Source organism: Gopherus flavomarginatus, chromosome 6 (assembly GCF_025201925.1).
Source record: "Gopherus flavomarginatus isolate rGopFla2 chromosome 6, rGopFla2.mat.asm, whole genome shotgun sequence".
NCBI classification, from domain to species: domain Eukaryota; kingdom Metazoa; phylum Chordata; order Testudines; family Testudinidae; genus Gopherus; species Gopherus flavomarginatus.
The window spans coordinates 2,328,791-2,344,885 of NC_066622.1; the positions used below are offsets into that span (position 1 = coordinate 2,328,791).

Sequence of the window (16,095 nt, forward strand, 5' to 3'; positions counted from 1 at the left end):
TTAAACCATTGAGCTGTTTTGGCTGCATTCTGAAGTAATGGTGAGAAAAGTGATTCCCATGCATACTTTGTATAATGTATAAAGAGCTAGATTAAACTCTTAGGCTCAGCCCTGTAGGTTGTAAGAGATGGGGAGGGGTGAATCCTTCTAATCCTCTTCCCTTGCCCAACTTGCAAACTGGACAGAACTCTAGCTTCCTAACTCTCCCCTGCACCCACAGACACAAACTGAGCAAGACTAACTTGCTGCTGAACGGGAGAGGATATGGGGTGGGGAGGGCTTCACGCCCTTGTATAACCATGAGCCTGAGGGCAGAATCTCACCCTCAAGAGTTTTAGGATGAAGTGTGCTTTATCAAGTATTGCATGTATAAAGCGGCTCACCTCTTCATTGCTGTCACTTCCATAAAAGTCATCTTCCATTTGGGCTCCTCTACAGAACCCATCACTGTCCTCATTTAAATCCAAAGGAGACATGCAGCCTTCTGGCGACATATTCGGGGACTTCCCATGAGGAGCTGATCGAGGCCTCGATGAAAATGTGAAAATCTCTTTATGGCTTATTTGGTGTTCACCTGTTTGCTTGCTTTCACTTTCAACTTCAGTATTTGGTGGCAGGGATAAATTACTGCAGGACGTATTGTGGGTAGCTACTGACTGTCCATTGGAATCAATCTGAAAACCGTCACTGCTATTTTCAGGAAATATCCAGTCATCTGAAATTTACAAAAGGTTAGATGCTTATTAAAATGTTTATTTTAGCATATAGTATTTAAATAAACTCTCTACAGCATCAAAATATCAAAGTTATACAGCAAATAGATGTTAGGGAAAAACCTTTATCCCACTTATGCTTATAAAGATGGAAACCAGATCATATAGCAGACATGAAAAAAGTCATGCTGCTCTCTAGTAAACTTGCAGCGTGCCAAAGATTTAACAAAATGTTTTACTGGTCACGGCTCCAGGCAATTAATTTGCAGGCCACAGTCTTTCAGTTGTAATAATATGCAAGGAATTTACAAATCTGAAATTACAATTAACACTTCTCTAGCAATTAAGAATCCTATGTAGTTCCATTACAGCATATTTCTTGTACTTTGTTATTGATGGTGTTTTTGAAATAGACGTTTTTTGTGAATAGGATTTTCTGAAAAGTCACACGTGTTATGCAGAAAGTTCAAAAAGTTATTTACCTCGCCACTCCCACCTCCACTAAAATCCCATACTTTGTTTTAGGCCCAGAAGACTGGTTTAAATTTAAATATGAAACTACAGCTCAGCTGAAAAATGGTGTAAACATGAAAAGCCCATTTTTACACTCACCTTGTTAAGATATATTTTACTGTTTGGATAGTAGAGAAAAAAATGTCAATCTGATTGATTAAGGTGAATCTCAGCATATGAGAAAAGGAGAATTGTTCAAGTATGCAACACTCTCTTCTCTTCATTAAATGTAATGTAGTGTGGATAAGATACTGTTAAACTCACTGGCTTCATAAACCAGCATTATCATCGCCAACATAAAAATAGAAACCTCAATATAAAGTTCTAAAACTATAAGGCTGAAGTAGCCCTTTAAATAGCAGCAACATGCCTTGCCACTGCTGAACAAGAATAACAAGGATTAGACTATTAATATGGAATTCAAGCCACTCTCCATAATTTAACAACATATTCAAATTACCCGCTCAGGCGGGCTCAGGTGGAGCAGCTACAGGAACTCTATTTGGAAACCCTCGGTTTCTGGACTAAAGCAGCTGAAGAAAATTGGATGAGAAATCCAGAATGAATAGCAACCTTGTAGAAATAATGATCTTCTGACTGGTTTGCTCCATACCTGCTGTGATTTCTGCAGTACTATTCAAATTGGCTATCAACAAAAGAAGGGCCTAGCTCGACAAGACTCCAGGTGAGGTGGTGTAGGAACCTTACTCCAAAAGGTAATTTCTACTAGTAAACTGGCCAAAGGAGTTGGGGGATTAATACCAACTACTTCTCTACTTGTCTTGTACATTAGTTGCCCCTGGTACATCAATAAATCGCTTTGTTCAAGGACAGATTGTCTTAAGGTCTCTTTAAACCATAGCCTATGAGATTCAGAAGCCCAAGACATTTTTCAATAATCTCTTTAGATCAAGTTGATAAAGGCTGGCCTATAAATCAAGGTAATCTAAAGTACCATTTCCTAAAAAAGTCTACTGTCTAGAAATTATGTAGAAATAGCACATCTGTAAATGGCAAAAAACAAAACAAAACAAAACAAAACAGGGATCTAAGATATAGTAGCATCTATGTGAGATGACTACCCAAATTATCTCTTTAATTTGATCTAAATTTAAAAAATCTAGACTGTTCTTTCAGGAGCCATGTCAAATAAGTGAGAACACTCTGGGGTCCTTTTGTCTCTTGTGCAAAGTATGATACTTTTCTGCTCCGACCCATGTCTATGAGATCACCTGGTATTAGTCTTTGGGGAAAAAAAGTTCTCCATTCTGTGCTAACCTAAAATACTTCAAGATTATTTGATAACATATTTTTCTCTAGAGGGACAAGGTGGGTGAGGTAATATCTTTTATTGGACCAGTAAAAGACATTATCTTACCCACCTTCTCTCTAATATCCTGGGACCAACAGAGCTACAACAACACTGCATACATTTTTCTCTGTCACATAAGTGGAAATTAATGCTAGACATTACTCAAAGCTGTACGTTGAAGCCATCAGAGAAAACACTAACTTTCTTTCTATTTTTCTATAGTACTAATCATCTTGCACTAACGAATCATTTCTGAGTTTCTAGAGATAGTCACTACATTTTAGTATATATCTAAAAACTATATTGTTTAAAGTAATCATTCTTTCTAAAAAAGCCCTCAAAAGAATACTGAAATTACATGAATTTTTCACAAGAGGTTGTTGTCAAGATGCTCTAGAGCTAAAGATATTTTGAGACTTTTTTTTTTCAACACCAGATTTGATTTTGTGATTTTTTGGAATCAAGAAATATCTTGCCCTAACTAAATACTTTAAGGCAACACTCTCTAAGTCTATCATGAATGCTGATTTGCTCTCCTCTGCCCTCCAGCACAACATTCCCAGCTCATGTAAATACATTCTGACCCCCTCCTGGGGACTGAAGAGTTGCTATTACTATTACCGTTAATAGCAACTGCCAACCTAACTTTCTGAATGGAGGATAAGTTCTCTCTTTGTGGAGGCGGGCTAGTGCCTATCACTTAGTAGGGGTGTGTCCGGGGTCCCCTTCAACCAACCACAATTCTTCATTATTTCTTGATGGCTTGTGATTTTACATGAGTTTTGAATTAACCTGATAATTTAGAGGAGATACAAAGAAGACTTTTATCTGGCCACCACTTAAAATAACAAAAATAACTTCTGAGATCAATTTCTTGCAGTTAGCACTAATCTTGGAATCCCAAATTCCAGTTCTTGGTCCCTGTGCCCTGGGGAGGAGACCTCTGGGCTGCGATCTCACCTACTTGAGCTAACTTGTCAAAATTCATATCCAGAATGATTTACAGATGGGTTGCGGGATCAGCGGCATCAGCTCCCAAGCAGGCATGCTAGGCACACTGACTATGATCGCTTTTCTCAAATTGGAAGTTGGGGATCTGACACGGGTTGCATGAGCAGGGGACTGCAACAAAATCACCGTCAGGTGGCTGCTAGGAATCATGGAGACAGAATAAGGAAAGGAAATTAGACATCCTGCTTCCCTCTGCTGCTGCTACAACTTCCCCATATCTGCTCTGCTACAGCTTCTTATTCTCCCTCACCTCCTGCCCAGGCCTATTCTGCTTCATGGAAGTTCTGATGAGGAGCAACTTGCCTTGACTCCGCAGCTCATGCGTTCCTTCAGGAGGCATCTCCCTGAAGCAGAATGCTGCGTGACCAGAGGGAAGGAACTGAAGCTCCACTGCCTTCCCCCAATACCCTAGCAGCACCCACCATCCCAAAGAATCCACCTCCCTCTATCCAGGCCCAAGCATCTACTACCCAAATTTCTCCCAGCACCATCTACTGTCCAGCAGCACTCAGTACTCCCTAAGAAAACTAGCCCCTTTTTCTTCACCAGGATCTCAGTCCCATTATCCTTTGCAGCCACAATGGATTATGGGATGTGACCTAAAGGATTGTAGGACTGGGATCATCACAAAAAACATGCCTGATTTTATGAACCCAGGTGGTGAAAGTACAAGGACTCCTGGCCTGTGGTATTACAGTTTTCAACTCATTGAATGGTTCAACATGATACAACCAAAAAGATCGTCTCCAGTATTCATCTGCCTAACAGGGTGTATGTGGTAAAAGTGATTCAAAAGCATGCAAGCTGTGAAAAAAAACCCTCTCATTTTTACAAAAAAAATTATATTATGCAGTAAAATAAATGAAGTGAGATTTTATATCATTTACATGTTTTGGCAAATATTTACATCCTTAGCCATAGGTGCACTGACCAAGCTGAACTGTTTATGTGAGGAGAAAAAAAAACATTCTGCTGGAGACAACATTATCTTGAGTGTGTGTGTGTATATATCTATCTATCTACATATCTCCATATAGCACAGAGGTTTGAAGGAAAATCTCACAGCCATTTTGCTCTATCCAGCAATCTGAATTTCTCAAAAGGTAAAACTCAGTTCTCACCACAAATACTTTATGAAATTGTATCTGAAACTATCAAGTTTTATTGACATGGGGCAATGCTGTTGTGTGTTCACTCCTTAATGACTACATCAAGAGCACTGGAAGAAGCCCAGTGTAAGAGATTTTAATGTGTTAAATGGCTGCAGAGCTAATTAAAACTTTCAGATAAATTAATCAGTTTTCCAGCTGCAATACAGATCTGTTATAAAGTCAGAACTTGTAAAGCTCCTGGCAGAAAAGATGGTGAGTAGTGGGGCTCTGGAGTCAAGTCCATCTTGAATAAATGAAGGATCAAAATATAAAAAGACAACATTCAGTAAGAACTACTGTCTAGTGGTTAGATAAGGAGAACTGGCCAACAGGCCACTCTCCTGGGTCCTATACGTGGCTCTGTCAGACACATTCCAGGATGGACGAAAATCTATGATTTTTTAAAATATCAGGTTTTTAAAATTTAAATTAAATATAGGTTTAGTTTTTTTAAAATAAACCTATTTAAAATTAATTTGGAATTACTATAACATATGTTAAGGTCTAAAATTATTATAATATATTACAATAATTTAAATTAATTTTAAAAAATATTAAGCAGTACATGTTTGCTGGCAAGTTTTAAAAGAAACTCAAACCCACTGAACTGGTGGAAGTCACTGGCTAAGCACCTCAAACCAGCTTGTGGTTTGGCCTCTTCTGAAAATGCAGAGAGAATATTTTCTTCTTGTCAGTTTATTCAACTAGTTCAGCTGAATCTATGAATAAAAACAAGGTTTGAGAGGATAAAATCTACAACTTCTAAAATCTTAAGGGACATGTTGATCAGAAACAGTCAGTTCAATTCCTATCTACAGATAATATTTCCTTTGTTTAACAAATCACAGTTTTAAATGCAAAATGTGTTTTCATAATGGATGGATACGGTAGCAGCTAGCCTGTTGATCACTGGAGACGTGGGTTTCTTGGAATGTAAGAATGTCGATGTTATGAGTCTTCAATGTGTTTGCAATATACTCGCACTTCACCCAGGAAATGTTAAGTTGAAGGATCCTTGTTGCAGAACCTATCTGGCATGTTATGTGGCCCTGAAGATGGCCATTATGGTGGTTTGAGTTATTGCTCTGAAGACCGGGAGATTGTTGATCAATGTTTGATCAACAGATTGATGGTATTAGTCATGATTTCTTACTTAACAGAGTTGGCCGTGTGAAGGCTGCCATCTCACGCCAATGCTTTTCAATGTTTACACGAGTGACATGCCTCCAATGAAGTCGCGCAAATTTGCATATGTGGATGATGTTGCCCTGGCAATCCAAGCAGCCACCTTCAGTGACATCGAGTCCACTTTGAACAAGGACCTAAACACCATGGAGGAATATTTCCAGAAATGGAGGCTCAAGCCAAATCCTCACAAAACAACAGTCACTGCATTCCATCTGAAAAACAAGAACACTATATGCCCTGAAAGTAACCATCTGTGGCAACACTGTGCGACATGACCTTACTCCAACCTATCTGGGAGTGAAGCTAACTTTCCACGACCATCTGAAGAAGGTAGCTGTCAAGATGAAGACAAGGTCGACCTAGTCCAGAAACTGGAAAGCACAAGCTGGGGAGCATCAACATCAGTGTTACAGACATCAGCGATAGCCCTTGTGTACTTTGTAGCTGAGTACTGAACACAGGTATGGAGCAGAAGTAGCCGTACTTGACTTGATGATGTCCAACTAACCATTGCAATGCGGTACATCACTGTAACCCTCAAAGTGACCACAACACACTCGTCTTCCAGTGCTGTCACACATTGCTGTCCCATGCATTCACTGCAATCCTACGGGAATTCCAGAGGATCTTGGAAAATTAATGTCTTCCCATCCACCAGGACCTTAACAATGTCCCTCACCACTGCTTGAAGTCACGTAAACCCTTTTGGACGCACGCATTTAACCTTCAACAATGCAACTTCAAACCTGATGAAACTTAGAAAGCTGAACACAGTTCACAAGAAGTAATAAATGAAGCCTTGTGAAAGACCCAACACAGAAGATCCCTGATTTCAATCTCCCACAAAGCTCATGGGCCACCCTAAACCGTATCCACACAAACCATGGCAGATACGGATACTTGCTATACAAATGGAAAAGTAAAGACTCTCCAGTGTGCGACTGAGGTTACCCAGAACAGACCATGGAACATATAAGAACTCAATGCCCAATTCACAAATATGGAGGAGGCATCACATCAATACATAGATGTAATTATGTGTCTTAACCATCTAAATGTAAAATTGTAGTTGTTGCTCTAGATTTACATCAGCCATATGAAAAAAAGGTTACTTTTTATACAGTACATTAAATGTAGTTTTATTTAACTAATAAAAAAAATCTTAGAATGCTTTTTGTGTGTTTTAATTTCCATCGAAGCAGGTCCTGACCCAAATTACAAGTAAAAAATTAATAATCTAGTAAATAAAAAAATGCATCATTCACCATTTTAACAAATAAAAATGTGAATATTAAGAATCAGAATCAATGTAAGTTAAGCTACACAGTAGCTTAAATAAACGTATATAGATATAGGAGCAAATTTCAAAAGGCATTAGGTGTTGCTATGCTCAGTGCTGCAATACCTATCTCATCAAGGAGCCTCAATCTCATTTTCAGAAGTGATTTAGGCATTTAAGAGCCTAAATATTATTGACTGCCAATGGAATTTAGGCTCCTAAATGCCTAACTAGCTTTTTAAAATGATATTTGGGCTCCTAAAACTGTTAGATGTTCAATGGTGAGTGCAGCAATGCCTCATTAGCTTTAAAAATCTGGGCTATAGTCCATCCTCCTGGTTAGCAAAAAGAAGCACAACATTTAGTATAAAGGCTATATTTAGCTGCAAATCAACATGTTTTAATAGTTGTCAACCAACAAGAATCAGCTTTTCTTTAGGAAAATAATTAAAAAGTAGAAAGGCTAAGCAATATTAAAACTGATGATTTAAATCAGGGTTTCCAGCTTAAATCAAGGTTTCATGATTAAAATCCATCCACCTGACACATTATTTGGCAACTTCTCTGTATTTCATTTACTCAGTGCAGTGGATGTAATACGAACTTGAGTGTTTGAAATCAGAAGTGTAAAGGACTATTGTAAAAGATCGTGTATATCTAGAGGGTCATTTAACCTTACTTTTCTAATCTTTGCTTTCACTAGACTGCCTTTGTTTGCTAAGAATCTGGAAGTCTAACTTTTTTGTAAAAGCCAAATGGTGCTCTCCAGAGATGTTCATTAAGTGCACTCAATTTAGTAATAAGTTAAGCACAAACTGCAAATATATTAGCTTCTTTACTATATTACTGATATCTAGGGTAATATGCAGTGCAAAAATATGAAAATACAGAAGACTGTAGAATGACATTTTACACTGGTTATGTAGTTCAACAACTTGTGAGACCTGTGGCTAATGCAGCATCGTTAATTGTCTACAAGTGAAAGAGATAGGGTGTTCTAGACCAAACCAAATCATTTTCTCTCTCAACCACTAATTATACTCGCATCTCTTTTTACCTCAAGTATTTCCATATCAATTGTAATGAATAATTTGGTATATCGTCTTAAGAAAATATGTAAATTCCTGTGTAATCACAATATTGCAGCAAACAAGATAAATGCAATAATGATCACCTAAACATCTAATTAGTTTCTCTACACAGTCAGATTTATGCTAGAGCTTCTAATTGCAACCTAACATTTTAATGAAGGTTTCAAGATTGTATAAATAAGATTGACAAACTATAAACAATATTCATTCATTTTATTGCTTCCCTTGCTCAAAAACAATTTACCTTTGTAAAAGTACTGCACACCTGCAAGGGAAGATATGTTTATGTGGTCTCAGCTACAAATCTGAAGAATTTCCATTATAAACAGCAATGGCAACACCACAAGGTAATACTGGGGATCCTTTAATAGGAGATAATCACAAATGAAAAACACTAGTGATATTTAAAATGTTAACCTTCATTCTGTGTAGGGCAACATAAAACACATTTTCTTTATACGGAGAACTGAAAAATGTAAAATATGTTTTTCTTCAGGTAGCCTTTTCAGTACGGGCTTGATCCCAGTTTTTCCTACTGAAGTCAGTGGCAAAACTTCCCATGACTTGAGTGGCAGCAGGATCTTACCCTTTTTAATGATCTATTTGCAGGTTGGTAACTGCAGTTGGAAATTTATTTCCTACCAAAAGAGGATTTCATTTAAAACATACTAAAATATTTAAAAAGCATCTTTCATGAACAAGAAGAAAAAGGCAAAAAATCAAACAGATGAGTATTGTGACAGGTTGGTTAATAAAAGCAAACACTCTGGAAACTCTAACCTGTTTCGCTAAGTGACTGCTGCAGCAATTTGAGGTTTAGGGTACGTCTACATGACGGGATTATTCCGATTTTAAATAAACCGGTTTTGTAAAACAGATTGTATAAAGTCAAGTGCACGCGGCCACACTAGGCACACTAATTCGGCAGTGTGCATCGATGGTCCAAGGCTAGCGTCAATTTCTGGAGCGTTGCACTGTGGGTAGCTATCCTGTATCTATCCCATAGTTCCCGCAGTCTCCCCTGCCTCTTGGAATTCTGGGTTGAGATCCCAGTGCCTGATGGGGCAAAAATCATTGTCATGGGTTGTTCTGGGTACAGCCTCACGACTCCCTCCCTGAAAGCAGCAGACAACCATTTCGCGCCTTTTTTCCTGGGTGAACTGTGCTGATGCCATACCATGGCAAGCATGGACCCTGCTCTGATCAATACCGCAATCGTGGATGTTGTAAACACCTCGTGCATTCTTGTGCAGTCTATGCTGAACCGGGACCTGCAAAGTCAGGCGAGGAAGAGGAGGCGGCTACGGCAGCACGGCGACGAGAGTGATGAGGACATGGACACAGAATTCTCTCAAACCGTGGGCCCCTGCGCTTTGGAGATCCTGCAGGTAATGGGGCAGGTTCTAGCTATTGAACGCCGATTTTGGGCCCGGGAAACAAGCACAGACTGGTGGGACCGCATAGTTTTCCAGGTTTGGGACAATTCGCAGTGGCTGTGAAACTTTCGCATGTGTAAGGGCACTTTCATGGAACTTTTGACTTGCTTTCCCCTGCCCTAAAACGCCATAATACCAAGATGAGAGCAGCCCTCACAGTGGAGAAGCGAGTGGCAATAGCCCTCTGGAAGCTTGCAATGCCAGACAGCTACCGGTCACTCGGGAATCAATTTGGAGTGGGAAAATCTACTGTGGGGGCTGCTGTGATGCAAGTAGCCAAAACAATCATTAAGCTGCTGCTATGAACGGTTGTGACTCTGGGAAACGTACAGGTCATAGTGGATTGCTTTGCTGCAATGGGATTCCCTAACTGTGAGTGGGCGATAGATGGAACCCATATCCCTATCTTGGCACCGGAGCACCAGGGCACCTACTACATAAACTGCAAGGGGTACTTTTCAATGGCGCTGCAAGCACTGGTGGATCACAAGGGATGTTTCACCAACATCCACGCGGGATGGCCAGGAAGGGTTCATGACGCTCGCGTCTTCAGGAACACTAGTCTGTTTAAACAGCTGCAGCAAGGGAATTACTACCCAGACCAGAAAATAACAGTTGGGGATGTTGAAATGCCTGTAGTTATCCTGGGGGACCCAGCCTACCCTTTGATGCCATGGCTCATGAAGCCATACACAGGCAGCCTGGACAGTAGTCAGGAGTTGTTCAACTACAGGCTGAGCAAGTGCAGGATGGTGGTAGAATGTGCATTTGGCCGTTTAAAGGCACGCTGGCGCACATTACTGACTCACTCAGACCTCAGCCAAACCAATGTCCCCTTTGTTATTGCTGCTTGCTGTGCGCTCCACAATCTGTGTGAGAGTAAGGGGGAGACCTTTATGGCGGGGTGGGAGGCTGAGGCAAATCACCTGGCAGCTGATTACGTGCAGGCAGACACCAGGGCGATTAAAAGCACACCAGGAAGCGGTGCGCATCAGAGAAGCTTTGAAAACGAGTTTCATCACGGGCCAGGGTACAGTGTAACTGTTGTGTTTGATGAACCCTTCATGAACCCCCCCTTGATTGACTCATTCCCTGTAAGCAACCCACCCTCCCTTCGATTACAGCTTGCTTAAGGAAATAAAGTCACTATCGTTTAAAAATCATGTATTCTTTATTAAAAAGTCATTATAAAAAGAGGGAGAGAAATGACAAGGTATCCTGGGTGTGGTTTGGGAGGAGGATAGGAGGGAAGGAAAAGGCTACTAAAAACATTTCAAAGTAATGACAGCCTTTTGGTTGGGCTATCCACGGGGGTGGAGTGGGCGGGTGCACGAAGCCTTCCCCCACGTGTTCTTACACGTCTAGGTGAGGAAGATATGGAACATAGTGACTGGTGAGGGTGGTTACACAGGGGCTGCATCGGCACTCTGTGACCCCGCTGCTCTTCCTGAAGCTCCACCAGACGTCGGAGGATTTGATCATGCAGCAGCTCCAGCGTTGCATCCCGCCACCGCATATCTTCCTGCCTACACCTCTGATCTTCCTGGCACCACCTCTCATCTCGAGCGTCCCTCCTGTCCTCACGTTCACTGGCATCTTTCCTGTAACTTGATACCACGTCCTTCCACTCATTCAGATGAGCTCTTTCATTGTGGGTCACTTTTATGATTTCCGAGAACATTTCATCTCGCGTCTTCTTTTTCCTCTGCCTTATCTGAGATAGCCTTCGGGATGGAGTAGGGAGACTTGAAAAATGTGCAGCTGCATGAGGGAGGGAAAAAAGGGAGAGAAGTATTTAAAAAGATACATTTTACAGAACAATGGTTATACTCTTTCACAGTGAACAACACTATTCGCCTTACACAGCACATGTGATTTCACTACAAGGTCGCATTTTGCATCTTAATATTGAGTGCCTGCGGCTCTGGTGTTACAGATCTCACAGACGCAGGTCCGGGCAGCAGAATTCAGCTTGCATGCGGCCATAGTAAGCCATTGTTTTTCGGTTTCTGCAGCCTTCATATACACAGTGCCCTCCTTTCCCAAAAACCAAGCAAATCCCGTTCAGTGATGCTTCTTTCCTGTTAACATGCAGCAGCAGAAGCCACCCCCTCCTCCAATTCTGTGGGATGATCGCTTTACCCCTCCCCCTACCACATGGCCGGTATCATGGAAGATCACTGCTAATCACCCCGCTTTCCCCCCGCCCCACCGCGTGGCTGGTATCAGGGAAGATCCCTGATAGCCAAACACGAAAAAGCTCAGCGCTATTTCCCTCCTCCCGCTTGGCTACGTGCAAGGAAGAATTTCTTTTAAGCAACAGGCAAACAGCCCAGTAGGAATGGCCATCTCTGTCCCCTTACTTAAATTCCTGAATTTCAATCAGGTTACCATGAACGATATCACTCTCCTGAGGATAACACAGTGAGATAAAGAACGGATGTTTCTTGAATGCCAGCAATCACTGGGACCATATGCAGCTATGCTTTGTCATGTAATGATACCCAATTACTTGCTACGTGCCTGGCGTGGTAAAGTGTCCTACCATGGTGGACGGAACAAGGCTGCCTTGCCCAGAAACCTTCTGCAAAGGCTTTTGGAGTACCTCCAGGAGCGCTTCATGGAGATGTCCCTGGAGGATTTCCGCTCCATCCCCAGACATGTTAACAAACTTTTCCAGTAACTTTACTGGCCGCGAATGCATCCCAAGCCCTCATGGCAAATCAATCATTCAAAAACACTTGCTTTTAAACCATGTTTTATATTTACAAAGGTACACTCACCAGAGGTCGCTTCCATGGCTTCACTGTCTGGGCTAGTGGCCTGGGAAGGCTGGGAGGGTAATTCCGCCTGGGTCACAAAAAGCTCCTGGCTGTTGGGGCTAACGGAGTGCTTTGTGCGCTCTGCAAAGTTGTCCTCCTCTTTGTCCTCCTCCTCCTCATCTTCCCCCTCCGCAGAATCCTCAGCCATGGTTGAGATTACAATCCCCACCTCGGAATCCACGGACAGGGGTGGGGTAGTGGTGGCACAGCCCCCGAGAATTGCATGCAGCTCAGCGTAGAAGCGGCATGTTTTCGGCCCTGACCCGGACCTTCCGTTTGCTTCTTTGGTTTTCTAGTAGGCTTGTCTGAGCTCCTTAACTTTCACTCTGCACTGCACTGAGTCCCTGGTGTGGCCTTTCTCCATCATGGCCTTGGAAATTTTTTCAAATATTTTTTCATTTCGTCTTTTGGAACGGAGTTCTGTTAGCACTGAATCCTCTCCCCATATAGCAATCAGATCCAGTACCTCCCGTGCGGTCCATGCTGGAGCTCTTTTTCTATTCTCAGGAGACTGCATTGCTACCTGTGCTGATGAGCTCTGAGTGGTCACCTGTGCCGATCAGAGCTCCACGCTGGCCAAACAGGAAATGAAATTCAATAGTTCGCGGGGCTTTTCCTGTCTACCTGGCCAGTGCATCCGCGTTCAGATTGCTGTCCAGAGCGGTCACAGTGGTGCACTGTGGGATACTGCCCGGAGGCCAATACCGGCGATTTGTGGCCACACTAACCCTAATCCGATATGGTAATACCGATTTTAGCGCTACTCCTCTCGTCGGGGAGGAGTACAGAAACCGATTTAAAGAGCCCTTTATATCGATATAAAGGGCCTCGTAGTGTGGACGGGTGTGGCATTAAATTGGTTTAACGCTGCTAAAATCGGTTTAAACGCGTAGTGTAGACCAGGCCTTAGTGTTTCTACACTGTTCACTCTTTTATAGGAAAGCACAGAGAGCTTAACTGTTGGCTTATCCTCGTTCCTGTAATGTCTTGTGCCTTGATGAGAATATAGTAATATTTTTAAGAGTCATTTTTTTTCTTTAGCTCATTTTTTAAAAACTGTTTGTTTTTAAAATGTAAACGTTAAAGAGAGTACTTTGGTCAGAGATGGGTGGAGGTGTTTGTGTTTGATTTGATACCAGTAATATAGGTGCATTTCTCTTTCTTTTGTAAGTAGTTTCTGTACAGTGTTTTTAAGTAACTAGACAAAATTTCCTTTCCAAGGTTGTATGTGTGAAGCAGTGATGTTTTATTTAAAAAGATGAGGCTCTACATTCATTATTGGATATTTTTTCTTTCAAATGAGATGTGTGGACTCCTCTGTTTATGGTTCTTCCTACAGATTGCCTGTCAGACAGTCCCTCATGGTGGGTGGGCCATTCCACCTGCAGTCTTTGAAGGCAGGTCAGAGCAGAGTCCAGCAGAAGGCCCCTCCCCTTATCAAAAGGGCTAGCTGCTGGCATCCCTTTCAAATAGACTGGGCTGTATGATAAAAGGCAACTACGCACATTAAAACTTCTTCATATATAGAAAAGAAACCCACCGTTTGTGAACTGGGCTAGCTGTGCCGAAAGCATCAGCCAAGATATGAGGATAGGCTGGGCATGCTATCTTAGAGAACAGAAGTTACTGGCCGATTCGGTGCCTTTTCAGGCCTGCTTTCAAGTATAGTCCACACTATGCAGAATCCAAATTTACCCCACTTCCTGGCACTGTTTTATTAACACATAAATTAACAATAAAATAAAATGCATCTCAAGCCCTCTCCCCAGGCTGGCTGCTCCTACAGTTCCTGCCTTTGGACTGCTCAGCCCCACTCCCTAGATCGGGATGGGAAAACTTTTTGGCCTGAAGGCCACATCAGGTTTCGGAAATTGTATGGAGAGCTGGTTAGGGGAGTCTATGTCTCCACAAACAGCCATGCATGCCCCGCCCCATCTCCTCCTGCTTCTCGCCCCCTGACGCTCTCCACCCCCCCGGACTCCTGCCCCATCCAACCCCCTCATTCCCTGACAGCCTCCCCAAACCCCTGCCCCATCCAACCACCCCTTCTCCCTGTCTCCTGACTGCCCCTGGAACCCCTGTCCCTGACTGCCCCCTGCCGCCCAATCCAATCCCCCCTCTCCTTCCTGACTGCCCCCCAGGACCCCTGCCCCCATTCAACCCCCCTGTTCCCTGCCCTCTGACCGCCCCGACCCCTATCCACACTCCCGCCCCCTGACCACTATCCCAAACTCCCCTGCCATTTATCCATCTCTCCTGCTCCCTGCCCCCTTACCGCGCTGCCTGGAGCACCGGTGGCTGGCAGCGCTAAAGCTGCACTGCCCAGAGCACCAGGACAAGTGCCCGGCTGGAGCCAGCCACGCCACTGGGCAGCACTGAGCACCGGGTCAGGCCCTGGCTTTGCAGCTGTGCTGCCCCAGGAGCTCACAGCCCCGCTGCCCAGAGCATTGCGCCAGCGGTGGGATGAGCTGAAGCCACAGGGGAGGGGAACAGCGGGGGAGAGGCCAAGGGCTAATCTCCTGGGGCAGGAGCTCAGGGGCCAGGCAGGAGGTGTGGGCTGTAGTTTGCCCACCTCTGCCCTAGATCCTCTCTCTATTGAGCCACTTCTATCTCCTTTACATCTGGGTAGAGTAACAAGCATTAATACCTACACTACAGTGCCTCTTATGGCCCTATTGTGTTAGGTACTAAACAAATAAATGATAAAAAGACAATCCATGACCCAGATTGCTCACAATACAGGTAAACAGAGATTCATTTGACATTCTTCAGAAGGATCATCTTTTAAGGGGTGTTTCAAACAAACAACGATTGAAAGCCATAATGGAAACTATATTTCAGTACCATTGTCTCAGTGGGGGAATAGCCAATTCCTTGAGAACACCATGAGCATCAAACAAAATACAGATATATTAGACTGAGTTACCGATGATTTTCCCCTTGTCTCAGTCGAGTATGTTTGAGGTACTGTCCACACTGGGGTTAGGTATCTGTAAGGTAATTTTTTTTGTCACAATAACATGCTTGTCTAGACGCTGCAAGAGAAGTATGAAAGAGTATGAAAAGGTTTTTGGCAGGGAAAGGAAGACAACAGGAGACATAATGAGAAGCCTGACTCTTTGTTAACAAGTAAGTAGTATAATATGTATTAACCACTCAGCTTTGAAAAATGAAACTGGGTCTATGCAGGCACCATAAGCATTAAAACCAGAAACTATTATCTAGGATGAGTAAAAGTTCCAACTTTCTTAATTACTGGGTTCTTTGGTGTTAAATTGAATAAGGGTTTAGAAAATAATTTATTTTTAGTTCCTTCTCTTTAATCATGAAAGCATGGAGGTTTTTTATTTACGCATTGCTCTGGTACACTTTGTTTAATCCTGAAAATCTTTATCAATGCTCCAAAGCAATTCTGTTGCACAGTGTTTGATTTCCATAATCCCTGCAGCACACACATTTATATTTTATGTGAATTGGTTCAGAATCCTTTGAAATTTACAACACAGAGAGAGAATTTCTTACCCTGGATAGAACAGAGATGTAAAATAACATAAAATTAGTGCCATATCATTGATTATC

The 16,095-nt window shown here is 42.4% G+C and overlaps 1 protein-coding gene across 12 annotated transcripts in view; it reads right to left on the bottom strand.

Moving 5' to 3' along the window:
• The window catches only part of CFAP20DC (CFAP20 domain containing), a 209,889-nt gene that overhangs the window by 97,311 nt on the left and 96,483 nt on the right, over positions 1 to 16,095 (bottom strand). For 11 of the 12 annotated variants that reach the window (XR_007774955.1, XM_050957357.1, XM_050957360.1 and 8 more), the window contains exon 11: positions 384 to 715. Coding sequence is in view for 11 of the 12 variants with exons in the window: in XM_050957357.1 (XP_050813314.1) it covers positions 384 to 715 (332 nt within the window). In the remaining variant the exon portion in view is untranslated. Of the gene's footprint in view, positions 1 to 383; positions 716 to 15,275; positions 15,507 to 16,095 lie in introns of those variants that run through there. The other variant, XM_050957362.1, reaches the window with a different exon arrangement.